Source organism: Anguilla rostrata, chromosome 1 (assembly GCF_018555375.3).
Source record: "Anguilla rostrata isolate EN2019 chromosome 1, ASM1855537v3, whole genome shotgun sequence".
Classification (NCBI taxonomy): Eukaryota; Metazoa; Chordata; class Actinopteri; order Anguilliformes; family Anguillidae; genus Anguilla; species Anguilla rostrata.
In genome coordinates, this window is record NC_057933.1 from 54,374,128 (window position 1) to 54,390,830 (window position 16,703).

The window sequence follows — 16,703 nt, forward strand, 5'->3', positions numbered from 1 at the left end:
ATATTTTATCAATAGCGCAAATGAAACAGAGGCCTTTGCCCAGAGGACATTGATTTATTTTGTCTGTAAGTTAATTATATGTGCTCGGTTAGATATTGTTGCTGCACCCCAGGAAGTCACTTTTCAATATTGCTTATCAATTTGCTTCAAAATTGAGCTTCTGAGTCTTTGCGCTTTGGGTCTGTTGCCTGGCGACTTGCTGAGCAAAAGTGACAGAGAGGTCAGTTCCCTGATGGGTTGTGAAAATATTGGAAGACAGTTGCTATGTACATCTGAAAAATCAGAACACAAAACCTATGGCTTATCAAAAGGGGATATTGATAAGATTAATAAACAAAATAATAGTATGCAAGCCTCAAAATGTGTATATAGTAAATTTAAGATGTACATATGAATGTATGTATGTACGTACGTACAAATGTACTTATTGAGAAATTTAAGTACACAAAATTTCATCATCCACACATAGTTGTGCACCACTTCTGTGCATTTTTCAGTGTCGGTACATACTGTACATTACTGTGAATGAACTCTTAAATCAGAGTATAAATCTCCAAAATTATTTACAGCCTTGACAAAAAGACTATGAAATGACTAATACAAATGCAGAGCTATACGGTAATGCTAAAACATTCTCAAACATGATTCATTACAATCAACCAAAATCTCCCAATTAAGTGTCACAAATATTTACAGCTCTGTTTTCAGTACTTTGTGCACCATCCTGTCATCTGAGTCACAAAGTACTGAACTGGAAAAAAAATAAGATTTTTTTTCTTGAGATTTATTTTAAGAATGTAATACAGCTTATTACTCGGGTTGTTTGTCTGATACACCTTCTGCACATCATTATCACCATGCATAAGATGTGCAGAATCTAATGTGACGATGTGATGTGACAAAAAAATGAGAAAATGTTTTATTCCCACTTTTAGGTGAAAATCAAGTCTTAATTCATTTTATTTAAGGCCAGAGTTATTGTTCTACTCAGCTGTGGAAGGTTGGCATTATTAATTATTTCAACATTTGATGCACAAATTCAAACTGAAGTTTCATTACCATGATGGAAATGTGAATTAATTTGTTATTGATTGCCTCCCACTCGATCTCTTAGGACAATTTTGAAGCAACAGCCAGAAACTCCTCCACGCATCATGAGCCCGGGCTACACAGTGTACTTTAATTGAATTTTTACTTTGCCATGTTTCATCAAAGCAACCCAGTGCTTGGGACTTCTGGGAAATTGGACAAATTAAAAAAAAAAATCTCTCATCTGCACATGTGTTCCCAGGACTTTGGCATGACTTTTGCATTCAGACATCACAGACATCGTCATCATTTGCATTCAGAGTTTAATTCAGTCATTATGACTGACAAAAACAAATTTGTGTTTTCTCTACAAGCCCTCTATCTCCAACCCCTTTGCACAACGTTGGGGGCTGTAGCAGGCAACAATGGCCAGATTGTATCAAAACGATAACTGTGCTCTAATCAGAAGATATGAAAGCTCACATCTGCTCACCAGTGCCCTCTAGGGTAGACACTGATTATACAGGAAACCGTTCTACTCTTATTCATGATAGTGTGGGAGAGATTTATCCAGATTTATCCACTGCGACCTATAGACATTACCCAGTGCTAGGTATCTTCCCTAGTTGGGCTCTGCCAGGCCTGTCCTGCAGCAATCTTTAGTTCCTGTTTGTTTCCGGGGCACTTTGCCTTCAGTCTTGTCTTCAGCAAGTGAAACACATGTTCAGTTGGATTCAGGACAGGTGGTAGACTAAGCCATTCAAGATCATTCCACTTTTTAGCCCCGAAAAACTTCTTGGTTGCTTTAGCAGTTTGTTTGGGACACTGTGCCTCATTCACGAAACATGTGTGCCATCAGATTTGATAACATCCCATTTTTAATGAGTTTTTATTTATTTATTTCAAATTCAGTTTGTTATCAGTTTTAAAAGCAGGTGTGCTCGTTTTAGTTACAGTTTAGTTTCAAAAACATATTTTTATTTCAATCTACAAAGTTTTTTGTAACTTCATTTGAACCCTTTGAAATAAGGCTGATGTCATATGCATGATATAACATCTGTCAAAAAATGCCATTAAGATGACATCCGTTTATGTCAAATCACATAAAACTATCAATACTTTTATCAGTAAATGCTATGACAGATTTTATGTCGCATGTTGACCTGACAGCTTACGTCACTTGCCACATTTAGCTACATGTGCTAGCTCAACCATAGGTGCTAAGAGAGGCTGTCATGACTGGGAATTCATAGCTGTCATAAGCATCAAGAAGAGAAAGACATAAACACTCTTTTGACAAACACTTTGACAAACAACATAATGTTATGTGCCATGAAGCTGTAGGGCCCATAACATGTTATAATGCAAATTGACATGACAGCGTATGAACAGTTGGGCCACAACTAGGTTAACTACAGTTGCCTAAATATGGCGAGCATAAGCTGCCATGTAAACATGTGTTATCACATGTCATGGCTCCTACAGCTTCAAGGACCATGACATTGTTACACTCTTCACCATAAAGTGTCAAGAATGCTTATATATACAATTTCCGTCTGCTTACAATAGTGTCATTAAGTCCATGTCATGACAGCTGTCATAACACTTTAGCTTCAGCACAATTACCTAAATTTGGCATGTGACATAAGCTGTCATATCAAAATATGACATAATATCTGTAATAACTTTTACCGTGACATCAGTTTTTATGTTATCTTGTGATAGCAGTTATATTGTGTATGAGTTTTATGTCCACCTTATGTCAAAGGGTTCAAGTCCTTCTCTAATAGTTTTTGCCTTAAAACCTTTTTGGGAATGCATGTATTTAGAAAAAATTCTCTTGTCCTGCTACAAGGTGAAGTGCCATCCAATGAGTTTTTGAAGAATTTAATAGTATCTGAGGAGTGGCCTTGTTCCGGAACTGACATTATGTGACCATCAGTAATTTGAAATAAAGTATACAAGCCAAAACAAAGACTTTTTGCATGAATAATATCATTTCACGTAGAAAAATTTTGATGACAAAATTTCTGACGATATATACATGCATTTTGTTTTTGACTTTTGTTTTTAATAGAAGAAATGGCTGAAGGGCAGAAGAGAAATGGTTCAGATGCCAAGTGCTGCGATCAGCAAAAACCTCAAGCAGATCGTTTTGGTGTTGATTCATCAGAAAACAAAAGTGGGTGGCCCCAAAGAACAGAGACCCTGAGCAGTTTTTGTCTGAAGAAGAGAGGTTGTGCCAATTGTGTGTGTGTGAGGAGACTTTTTGATATGGGTTTATTTGTGCCATAATGAGAGAAAGATGCTTCAAAGCTTGAGGAAAAAAGGTGTTTTTGATGTATTATTGCAAGTTTTCTCTTCTCTTTTTGTAATGCAAGTAACAAGGTTTTACCCCATCTAGAGGTTTAAGCACTTGCCTAATATTTTGAAACTCACAGCTTCAGATAAGGTTCTCTATCCTTAAATTAGGGCTAGTGGACCTTATATATTAGGTATAATTGCATAGCAGTACCTTCTTGTGAACAATAATGCATTTTATAGAAACATTTATGAATGCATTTATTAGTTAACTAGTGGAAATTTAGGTTCAGCTAGATAGTTAGAAGCTACCAACTCGCAGATCATAATTTCTCTTATGTTTCCTCACTGACGCTGTGTCTGTTACCGTTACAATCATGCCTCGCTTCCTTTGAATTCACCATCCAATTTATTTATCCTTCTATCTAGTTCTTTTCTTGGCCAGTATTTTTCTACTTCTCTGTAATCAACTCACATATTGCATTTTTATGACTTTTCATCAGTGTATAATGTTTTCTTTTCTTTTTTTTCTTTTTTTTGATAATGCAAGACAGGTAGATTTTTTTTTAAAACGTTGTCAGCTACAGACAAGTTATTATGTTTTGTTTTTCAGAAAGCCAATGTAGAGAAAATCAATGTTCTAATGGGATCCTTCTTACATTATTCATGATATTTGAACTTAGTTTGTAATGTTTTATGTTTTATTATTTTTTTGCTTACAGTTGTTAACCACAGACAGGTTATTATTATGCCACATTGTATTACCCTGCATCTTACTATACTGCAACTTTTAGAAACCCAACTTAGAACAAATTAATGTTATCAGGAGATGATGCTTGTGGTTTTTTTAAAATTATTAATTATAAAACTATTAAAATATTCATAGCTATAAAATAGACGCCTGTTACACCATAAGGCTAGAGAAATGCAAGCATGCAGTTTTGAACCACCCCCATTTCCTAATGGTTTGTATATCTGAGGGTTTTACTACATAGTTCTTAGAAGCTTAGTTGAAAACTGGGTGGGGCTTAAATCGGACATTGTCCAAAAACAGCTGTAAAAATCCAGGCATATGACCATTAAGATACAGACAAACTTGCTTTCAGAGTATTAACTGTGATGCTTTAACACAACTATTCTGCATAATAGTTAGTCCTCAGTGATTATATTAACAAGCAATCTGCCTAGTGCTTACTAATTTTGTCAAATTCCCAGAGAAAGTCTAGAAAGATTGCTGTCTTGCATGTATTCTACAGTTATGTAATGACATAATAAAACGCTTGATAAATATTCTAAAATAATTTTGTTTTTAATTTGCTAGCAGCTGCAAGGAAGAATACAGAGGTATTAACTTGCTCGCTGGCAAAGTCTATAACTCTCATGAAGAGCTACAGTAGGACCTCAGCAAATAATGAAATTCCGAACCACTAATGATAAGTTAGCTAACTTTCACATGGCTGGCTAAGTCCAATTATAGGAACAGGCTTTGTATTGTGACCTTATCAATTTTATTTTATGTAGTGGTCAAACACAGAACAAGAATAAAGATTTCAAAACCCTTGAGGAAGAAATATCAATTTATCCGACAGAAATAAGCAACAGCGAGTAGGACAGAGACGCCTGACTGTGAACAAGTGAGGGTGCCTGTGTCACATAAAAGACCCATGCTTTCTCTTTCAATTGGCTGTGAAACCCAGACAGATATGTCCTTCAGCAAATCACACTCCTAATTCTCTTTTTTTGCCATTTGTCCTCTCTCCGTTAATGGAGAGAGATAGTGATGCAACAAAAACACAACCCCTGGCCAAAACTCAAAGAATACAGATACATATTCACCAAGAAACGATCACATCTCTTTGTCTTTGCATATAAAAATACTGTCTCGAACCAGATGAATCCCTAACAGACTCTGTCTCTCTTTCTCTCGCGCGCGCACACACACACACACACACACACTGCAGTACTCTGTTTCAGTGTTTTAGTCGTGCACATAAAATGTAGGTACTTCTGCTTTATAAAAATGTGCACAGCAGATGTACCCAAAATGAAAAGATTCACAAATGTGTGTGGTACATACAATGCATCATTTTAATTATTGCTGTCCAGCTCCTGTTCACATCATGACCACCCTCCACCTTTCCACCAAATCTGTTACTATATACTCATCATGACAAACCACATCATGACCACCCTCCACCGTCCCACCAAATCTGTTACTATATACTCATCATGACAAACCACATAATGACCACCCTCCACCGTCCCACCAAATCTGTTACTATATACTCATCATGACAAACCACATAATGACCACCCTCCACCGTCCCACCAAATCTGTTACTATATACTCATCATGACAAACCACATCATGACCACCCTCCACCGTCCCACCAAATCTATGACAAAAAACCTTATGACCACTCTCAACAAATGTATCACACAAGGATGATGATATCCACACTGTATTATTACTATGGCCACCGCCACTGACCCATCATGTGGTGAGGACATTTTGTCTGAAATTAAACTGCCATTTCAAAAAGCAGAGTGGGTAAGGAAGCATTGCCATGGCATAGGCACCACTTGAATTCTTTTTTTATCAGCGTTGCCAATTCTTACAGTCACTTGAAACTTTAAACTTTGTCTAGAATTAAACTCTCACATTCCCTGCTGAATTTGAAATAACAAGCTCCATCCAAATGGCAAAGGCTCTAAAATCCACTTGCAGATGCCACTTCATATGAATTGGCTGACAGAGTAAAGTGCGATGTAACTAGTGTACAGTATACATAAATATATACTGCAGCACAGTACTGGCAACTGTATTTTTGCTCATGTTTAAAGTGCTAGTTTCTAGCAGATTTGACTGAAATCAGAACATTTAATTACACTTTCTCCTGTTTTAACATAATAGGATACTGGTTTATAAATGTTAAAAGTTCATTCAAATATTGAACTACAATGAAAGTACAATGAAAAAAATTATATTCACACTGTTACTCTATTGTCTATACCAACCACTGCAGTTATTCTGTCATGGCACATGCCACTTAAGGCAAGGGGGAATTGTGGGGCTAGCCAATATAAATCAAACTATTTTGTTAAATATACTTGATATATTCATCATTCAATAACATTCTAATACAAACGCAATACAATACTTGTGACCTTGGTTTATTAGTTCTTTTCTAGCGTCATATATTTGATTCAAATTTCGCCAAACAGAACTGAAGGAATGCAAGTTAAAAAGATGAGGGAGGGAGAACAGAGGCTGAACTGAGACCAGTCGTTCGGAGAGTGCTGACGGTTATTGCTCATAACAATCATGACAGATATATGGACGTGGTCATCTCGGGGGAATTTCCCCCCGCTGAAGGAGAAAAACGTGGCACTTCATTACTGGAGACGGCAGCTCTGGTGCACGAGGCAGGAAGTGGAAGGGACCAAGAGAGCCTGGGGGCCGAATTGCAAAAGAGCCCCCTTCTATCTCCCACACCGCCAACAGATCTTCCTCTCGTCTCTGGCATGCTCCATGCTCTTTGTTCTAATAACTCATCTACTTTTCATTTATCATTATTCTAGGAAAAATGCAAATGAGTAACAACAACAATAATCCCAGTCCTTTCTGAAATCTGAAAATAACACAGGCGCCCTATGGAGGAGCACTAATCTCTGTGTATCCTGTGCCCCGCACCCCCCAAACCCTTAACTACATCATCTGGCATCATGGGAAAAGAGAAGCAAATCGAAGGCAGCAGCATCATCGGGGCCCTAATCAGATGTGATTTTATTAGATAATAAGTGAGTCACAGTGGTTGCAGTTATTAAATAATTCAGTGTTACTGTAGATAGTCTGTGGGGATGTTGTGACAGAGCTGGAAAAAAAAAAAAAACAAACAAAAAAAAAACGAGCAAATGATATTTTAGGCAGTTTTCTGTGAGTATCCCGCACTGGCTTTTATGTAATTAGATATCATTAGATGTGTATTTATCCAGAACAAATATGAGTCAATAATAATAGAAACTGCTGGTTTTTGCCCACACACCCCCATAACCCCCCATTGTGCAGAACAAAACAATATTTGAACTATTTAGTTCAAGTCCATGATTCTTAGCCACTACATAATACTTCATTTACCAACAGATGAGCCTCACAGTTAATAAAGACACAGTAGTTGCTTGGGTTAAATAAACATTTGACTTTTGGCTTTGACTTTTTTTCTTCTTAGAGGTTTGTGACATTACTTTTGGTCATTATTTACAAACAGGTTGTGAAGAAAAAACCCAGGTCAGTGTGTCAGCTGATGTGATGTATGTTAACAATCCTAATGCATTGTTATATATGTTAAATGTTTTCAAATATGCAACAAGATACATTGTTATCGTTAAGAATTATTATTATTATTATTATTATTATTATTATTATTATTATTGTATAATTTAGGAGGGCTCCTTCGAATAGATGCCTCTATGGAATCAATACGAACAAGTGACATACCCTACCACGAAACACTGCCAGCACTTGATTGGATAGATGCACTGCATCCTTGGTTTCAGCTCTGTTTCCAAAACCGGAACAATATGGCAGAACGTTGATAAACCTTTAGTTATTCCACCTGAACAGTCCGCTAAAATATATTTCTGAAAACATCTGTGCTGAAACAGACAATGCAGTTGCTGAATCTTGATTTATATTTGTTTCGCTGTGCCTAGTTTGAAAGTTTGAGCCTGGTTTTGCAATCATTTGCATAGAATAAGGGCGGAGTAGATTCAATGTGAATACAGAAATGACGAAAGTACCCCGCCACTCGCCAGGCTGCATTAATCATGCGCTGCATGCCCTATACATAGAAAATGAATGGAATGTGTTCAGTGCCAGAATCGGTGTGAAAGCCCCGGAAGCATTACTGCTTGTAGTATTTCTCAATACATTTGTTTTACAAGAATATTACCCATTACACCATTTCATAATTTCCAAAGATTGAGCAATGGCAGATCCATTTATGGTTGCTAGGGCAACAACTGTAGTAGCCTTGTACTATGTATGACAGTAGTACCCAATGCTGATGACTTTAGACACGCTGTTGGGACCTAATTGGTCAATATAATATGCTAATTGGAAATGAACGGGAGATTAAGGAGCCCATCTGCTGAGAATCCTGAGGATATGAGAAATCCCTGAGCCATTTTTGGAAAAAAATGGATGGATAGTACAGGAGTACGGCTGAACCTGACTGATGAAACCCCAGTGCTGCATAACACAAAACAAAGGTTATTCCAACACAATCCAAAGGTCCAACACTAATCTAGAGATAATTATTGGTAATTAGATTTTTTTTTCCACAACAGAAAAACGAATGGATAACCTTGAGCCTAATTCAAAATCAATCCCTCTTTTCTGGTGTACTTATTTGGTTCTTCTCAGGCATACTTAGTTGGAAGGCCAGTCAGGACTGAGCTGGCAGACGTAATCCCTCCATCTTGAAAGGTACTAAAATGCTAATCTGCCCCAATGAAGAGAGAGTTTAGTGAGCATTTGGAGTGAAGACCGGTTTGGAGTAAAACATTTTTTTTTCTTTTTTTTAGTTTTTTTTTTTTAATAAAGTGAATTAAAAATGTGCAAAGCAGAAAGTACAACAAAATAAAGAACCAAAGAATGATCATTTACAACTGACCATGGTTTGATGGTGTCTTAATCATTAGTAGACTATTTTGACATGTTGTTGACTCTGCAGGAAATTGAAGAATTCAGAGAACTGATTGGATGTGACAAGTCAGAGCAGAATCAATAATGCGCAGTGCATAATGACGGTTAGGTGTCTTTCTGAATTGTACATATTTTATGGTGTACAATTTCTAATGAAAACCAAAAACAACATAATGACTTATTTATATTCTTATATATATATAATTACGCAAGCAAGTGGATGTTTGTGTGTGTGTATGTGTCTCTGGGCCTGTGTGAAAATATACAAATGTGTGTGTGTGAATGTATTGGTGAAAAAAGAAAAAAATCCAGGGGTGTAATAATTGGCAGTAGCTGCTTAAACAAGCCAGATTTCCCAGCCATCTGGCTCAAAAGAGAACATTTGGTATGTCACTGAACCTGCACGGATGTGTGAATTTAACTATGAGGATGTAAAGCATTTAAGATTCTAAACAAAGAATCAGAAACGAAAACATGAAGGCGCTGGGCCCTATTTCACATACATTGCTTAAACAATCGAGAATAATTTGATGCGTATCTTATCAAACTATCTAATGAATTAAATTCAGGCTTACTCTGTTTCACAAACATGAATTACAATTTGATTTGTTAATCTAAGATTGAATCATCTCAACAATTGAAACACATGTGCACCCACTCTGCTTTAAAGGGGAGATGAATCCTTGCCAAAAACATAATCATACTTATATAGACACAAAGGAAGGTGACGCTGACCTTTTTGGGATTACGTGATGTTGAAATTGAAAAGCAATATTTTTCAAACTCTTATAAATGTAAACTATGTTGTTTTTTAAATTTTGTTTTGGTGTTGTAGATCACAAAAGTATGGAAACACAGGTGAGGGTATGTTTTTTCACCTCTAAAGATCAAGAACTCATCAAGAGAAAGCAATCCTAACAGGCAAATAAAACATTCAGAGTGGCCAAAATGACTTTCACTCACTTGCTTTCTGATATGTCACCACCATGAAATGTAAAATTATATTATTTTTCAGCGAATGTGACAGCAGCTACAAAAGCAGCTGGCAGCAGGTCAAAGTCAAATATAAAAATACATTGCCAATACATATCCACCTAATTTAAATTCTACATTTTCAACAAAGAAATGTACTTAAACTGAGTTAGTGCTTAACCTCACAGGACATTTGGAAACGCTATGAAAACATTTATAAGTGATTATGTAAATATTACCATTGTGAAACCCTCTGGCAAATTATATCTTTACCTGCATGGAAACCTTCATTAAGATTCACCCTTGCTGAACACACAGATATGAACACAATGATATGTCTTTTGAATGCAAGGTATTCTTTACTGATTGCTCGGTAGGCTATCCTGTGGCTTTACTTATATTTCCATTTTCATATTTTCTTTTGCTTTAATGATAGCCAATTTTATTTCTGATATTTTTGTCTCTGTCTTGGTTGAATTTCCTCATTTTACTACTGTATTTATTGTGTAATCCTGTATCCTGTTTCTTGAATTTATTTTACTTGTATTCTTGTCCTAAAACGTGAAGCACTTTGCATTGCACGTTATGTACGAAACAAATGAACAATAAAGTATATTATTATATTTTCAGCGTTGCCAAGACAGTATAAAAATGCACTAGTGTAAGGAAACAGAGCTCAATGCAGTGCGTGTATCATTCGCTCTTAGACTATTAATTGCTGGAGGTAAATAATTATCTCATGACTAAATCAGTAGTGCTCATAAAGACAATTGTACAAGTGCCTTAAAATATTGTGCCAGTCTCTAAAAGCACACTCCCTTTTAAATGCTCTTCTTACAATAATGGCTTGTTCATTAACAAGAACCTCAAGTTCATTTCGGCTGCTGGTGTGTGTGTGTGATTTCACCTTGTGGCTTATAGGCTATGTTCATGTTATCCAGCTAAATTAAGCAGCGGCTTTTTCACTTTACAGCGTATGGCTGTGGTAACAAACCCTGTTCCTGGAGATCTACTATCCTGTAGGCTTTCATTTTAACCATAATCTGTCATACCTGGCCCTACTATTAGCAGCTCAACAAGATCTCTTGCTGTTGAATGAGGTGTGCTTTTTTAGGGTTAGCGTGAAAGCCTACAGTAGCGTAGAATCCATGCACAGGATTGGTGTATAGAGACAGGAAGAATGGGGTACGAGAGAGAGGGAGAGACATGTAACAAAGGTCATGTGGATGGATTTTAACTACTGACATGGCAACTCCCAATGAGCATATGGGTGGTGCCTTCCAGGCGATGCCACAATACACCCCTTAGCTTTGAATTCTGACAGCAAAATGGAGGAAAGATACAGCTCTGCAATGTTAAAATAAAGATGTGGCCGTATGTGCTGTATATATGCGTATATATATGCACTCTTGCTCTGTATGTCATGAAGTGGGGGGCTCTGTCTCTCACTTTTCTTGGGATAGCATTTTGGGTTTTCATTAATTCAAAATGTGAGTATCTTGGTTTAAAGCCTATTTTATGCATTATCAATAGTAGAAAGCGTGATAATGTAACCTCTAGTTTCATTCCTGTTCACTCGACTGATCAGTCCATAACTCTGAGGTGGTTTTACTGTAATTTCAGTTGGCAGTACAAATGGCAGTAGCATATTAGTGTACTTTTGCCCACTATTGGTTACACAAAAATCTTATTGAGAGTGAGGAACATTACTGCGTCATGGAATCATTCACTGTAGACAAAACAGGAATAGCTCAGTCTCTAACACCCACAAGAGCTCTCACCTACTCACATAACATTTTTACCCACCTTGAAGAACGTCATAGTTGACCCATCTTCCACCACGCCATACTCGATCTTAGTCTGTTTGGCGAGGTCATCGGCGGAATCGATTGGCGACTCCATGCGCTCAACAGTGAGGAACGCGGCCAGGTTGGCGGTGTAGGACGAGATGATGATCAGCGTAAAAAACCACCAGATCCCGCCTACAATCCTGGTGGAAAGAGCTTTGGGCATGAGCTCAGAACCTGGTAGAAAGGAGCACAGAGAGGTACGTCAACCGCCACCACCGCCCATCGGTTACATCGCTAGGAGATTCGCGTGGGATTCACCACCACTTCCTTTTGGACACAGTGCCCAACAGAGAGGCGCAGGGCAGGGCTGGGTTTTGTCGAGATAGACCAGGCTAGATGATGGAAGCTGAAACAAGCTAACTGTGTACTGCAAGTAACCCCCCCACTGAGTTCTAACAGAAATCATAATCATAATCTTGCCAAGCTAGTATGCAAAAAATCTGAAGGAGATCCAGGGCTATAGGGGTTAGAGGGTTTATCTGCAACCCTCACCAAAATACAAATAAAAATAAAATAAATAAAATAATAATGATGTACTTGCACATCCTACAATGCCTCACTCCCACTCCACAACAGGGAATATCTACTAGTTTGTTATCAGGATTCAGTGGGAATATTTTACACAAGGAAAGATGTTTGCCTCACTTTGGTAGGAGGAAATTCAATTTTATTTTTAGGTTAAATCATACAACTCAGGTGTTATCCTTTTTCATATACAGACTACAGTCTCTTGTTGTAGATCAGGTGTAAATATTGAGCTCCAGTGATGACTGGGATGACGTTTACTTATTCAATGTCATTGATGTGGTAGAGATATTCACATTCTCATTGTTACTACCTTGGAGATATAATATTCATCTCATGCTATAATTTTAGTGACTGCCTAACTCACTGTGTGAGTGTAAATTTTAAAGACAATTATTTAAGAAGGCTTTGTATATACAAGCTATGTAATGATTAAGAGTCTCATTTATGAGATATTTTTTGACATGTGGTTGGCAGTACCTTTCTCCTCAAGTAATTATTAATGCATATAACTATGGACGAAGTCTTTTAATTTGTAAAACTAGGTGTGAAAGATGATTAGAAGGCATTCGGTACAGCATTTACATGTCTATGTTTAATTTATTCAGATTGATTCAGACAGAGCAAATTTGCATTACCTGGACACAGGGATTAGATGGGGCACTTCATAATTGTCTCATGAGTGACTCATTGAACTCGCCATTTGTATGCAGGGTAGGGTGAACTGTTGGCTTTAACAAGCCCCAAAATGCAAAAATCTCCTGCCATTCAGTGTGTGTGTGTAGAGAAACTACATTTACATCTCAGACACCCAACGTTCTGACACTGCTGTTTCACTTTGTCGTCCCAAGGATAACATAACTGCAATGCCACAGGACCCTTATGAGGGTGTCACACATTAGTTCAGATAATCCTCATTGTGTTTGATTGTTTGGTTGAATCCTACAGCAGTTTAACTTGACATAATATGTCCATTTGAGTTAATTACTCCCATATTTCTACCTTAAGTTGAGGCCTTATTATATCACCAGCATCAAAATGATAATTAGTGAGTATTAAAACACCACCATGATATAACTCAAAATATAGATTCATTGTAATGCTGGACCTCTCTTTATAATCATTATATCATCATAGTATTGCGTGCTCATTCAATAACAATCTCCTATCATTTAGGGACTACCTTTACAGGTTTTGGAACTCATGAAACCGACTATGTCAGAAATAGTCAATAAAGTCTGCAATCTGACAAAGTATGATAAGATATACTGTATTTTATTATTTTTTCTATTTATTTATTGTTATTCTTAAAAAAAAAAAAAATTAAGTCCTATTCCAATTGAATGGAAATTATTAAACTCCTATTGCAGTGCCTGACCAAACCCTCTATTCTGTGCAATAAGTACTGGCTGGAGTTGCTTGTCCATGACACAGTTCTTTTTTTCTTGTTTTAGATAGACAAAAATAAAATTCACAGACTTGGTGCCATATACTGCATATATATCTCTGGGAAGTTTAAAATTGTCTGCAGTACATTAAATGTGTCCCCTATTTGTCCAAAGTTTTGTCCCAAAAAAATAAATAAATAAATAATCAAGGATATTGTTCTGTTTGTTAAATAATAATATCCCACAAGTCTGACCTGATTCTATATCGAATCATCACTATATTTGGCGCTGTAATAAAAGGGCAGTTTCAGCTGCCCCTTTATTACTTTACGGGAGTTGGAAATATAAAACCTGCATATACCTATCTGCAAATAAATTCTCAATGCATTTTTAACTTAAAAATAATAAAAATGTATATATAAAAAAAAAAATATATATATATGATAGTTTTTATGTATATTTGACAAATATTTTATAAATGAATAATCTGAAATTTTTGCAAGAAAATTGAATTGAAACATTTTGTCATTTTGATTCCCAAACTTCAAAAGCTTTCCCCAAACACAAAAACAAAGTGTTGGGACAAAACAACTGAACAAAATATAATTTCTATATTTCCTCAGGTCCATTCATAAAAGGCCCAGAAAAGTGATTCCATCGTCACAATTGTATTATCATGCAAGAGTTATGAGGAAATGTGATTGGAGCAGGAAGAAGCAGTGTGTAGAAGTGGGCGGAGTCAGGAAGGGGAAGGAGAGGAACAGGAGGAGCTGTGAGTGAGAGGTGGGTCACGGGTGTTTGTGTCAAGCAAACAGAAGCCGATTTAAGTTGTCATCTTGCACATTCAGTCTTGAAGCAAAAGGCAAAGGACTGTGGGAAAGATATGCGATTATATTTTCTCTCTTTTTTTCCCTTTCTGAATATTCCATGCTGTGAGACGTCGGTTCTCGAGACAGCCTTGCTTCGCCCTAACTTTCGCACAGTCCGTTCATTCTGCGTCCCCACCGCTCGGGGGAAAAAGAGCTTGGACATGACAGCCAACTCCAGTTCCAGACTTCTGCCCAGAACGCTGTGAAGAAAAAGAGAGACTTTGTGGCTCCCATCACTCACTCCTCCCAGCCAGGTGCACAGTTAGACATGATTCAACAACCAGTACACAATTACCCATGATGCCCTGCAGCCCACACTGCTCTTAGACAATAGCATAAAAAAACTAAATTAACAAACAAAATAAAATAAATATTTAAATTCACAGTTCTGTAACCCATGGCAACCGGGAAAGAGCAAATGTGACATTGACCAGCTCCTGCCTTACCCCATGAACCTGAGAGAGTGGTACCAGTTCCCGCCACCCGAAACAGAGCCTGGTTGGGGCTGACTGTCATGTACCCAAGGTAACGTCACGTCCAAACACACCATCCCACAGTTTTCTGGGGGTGAGCAAGCCATGGACAGGGAGCCTCTCTACAGTGTAGGTCTGTGCAGATGCTGAGGTGAGGTCGGGGGCCTCATGCCGAGAGAAACAGTGTCCTCCTCTAGCCTCTGGGCCTGTTCCTCTGATGACTCCACGTTTTCTCAATAGCCTGATTTTCCCGAAGCCCTAATTTACCCTGAATCGTAAATCACACCAACTCACAATAGTCCTGATTTGCCCTGACCCACCAAACTCACCCTGATTTTTCCAAATATCTCTGACTCACCCAAAATCACCCTGGCTCATCCTGAATTACCCCCACAGTGAACATTTGGGGTCTGAGGTCCTAGAATTCCAAGCACCAGTATAAAAACAAAACAAACCGGGAAATAAAATGTTTATGGCAAAACCAAATTATCCAAGCCAAGTTAAGAGTCTGACAACCCATTCCATAATAGAATATAGGAAATGGAATATGATAACAGAAATACAAATGTACATTTTGGATAGGTCAATTTATTGGGAGGAAACAATTTTAGAAATGAATCCTCAATCCATCAAATTAAAAAAAGGTATTGTAGCAGATTAAACCTTTAATTAAAAATATAATCAACTGATCAAAATCTAGTCTGGTCATACCCCTTCTCAATATCAGTACAAAAATATTAAAATTCTGAAAGACATAATCATTTGACCATGCATCATTTTCCTCTTGCAGGCATGCACAAAAGTGTCATAAATCGTTCCCGGCCGCACACTTTTGGTGTCCACAACCAGCAAAATGAGTAAAAACGGTCAGATTTTGCAGGTGCATCTGCAGGCACTGCTTTGTCATCAACGTGCCACGGCTGACCAGTCCTTTCCGCGATCCATTCCATTCGAGGGAGGCAGCTCAAACGCAAAACTGACCATGCCAGACCCTACATACCCACCGCTGCCCCCCGACCAAACCTCAAATATGTTGCATCGCCAAGAAACCCAAAATATATATAAATATATATCAATGCTTTTTTTTTTAAAGTTAATGCAACATATCTCACTGGCATGCACATTTTAAGATGCATGAGCTGTAGAATGAAATCCCCCTGTTTCATTTCAACAACGCCTGATAGGACCGTTCTCAATCCCAGGGCCCAGACCAGTTGAGAAGACGTGATATCAGGTCACAGAGGAGAACAGGAGAAGGAGGACAAGCTTAGAGGCAGTACACTGCTCCTCTCTCGTTCTGACCAGTAGTGTTGGGGGGGTGGGGTGTGGGGGGGGGGACTTACTTACCTGTGCCATCAGTAGGGGATCTGTGAGAAGGAAGACGACCGGATGAAGGTGGCATGCAAGGTGGTGAGTCCTAAATTCTCTGCTACCCTTTTCAACCCATGGCATACACTCCACACACACACACTCACTAAGTTTTTGCCTTTCAAACACATACACCCATCAGTCCCACCCTCTGCTCTCTCTCTCTCTCTCTTTCTCTCCCCTTTCTCTTCTTGTATCCTTCACTCTCCCTCTCTCTCTTT

At 37.8% G+C, this 16,703-nt stretch overlaps 1 protein-coding gene across 4 annotated transcripts in view; it reads right to left on the minus strand.

Moving 5' to 3' along the window:
- grik2 (glutamate receptor, ionotropic, kainate 2) overlaps positions 1–16,703 on the minus strand; it is a 193,701-nt gene that overhangs the window by 33,740 nt on the left and 143,258 nt on the right. For all 4 annotated transcript variants that reach the window (XM_064342994.1, XM_064343002.1, XM_064343020.1 and 1 more), the window contains exon 14: positions 11,816–12,033. In XM_064342994.1, coding sequence (XP_064199064.1) covers positions 11,816–12,033 — 218 coding nt within the window. The remainder of the gene's footprint in view (positions 1–11,815; positions 12,034–16,703) is intronic.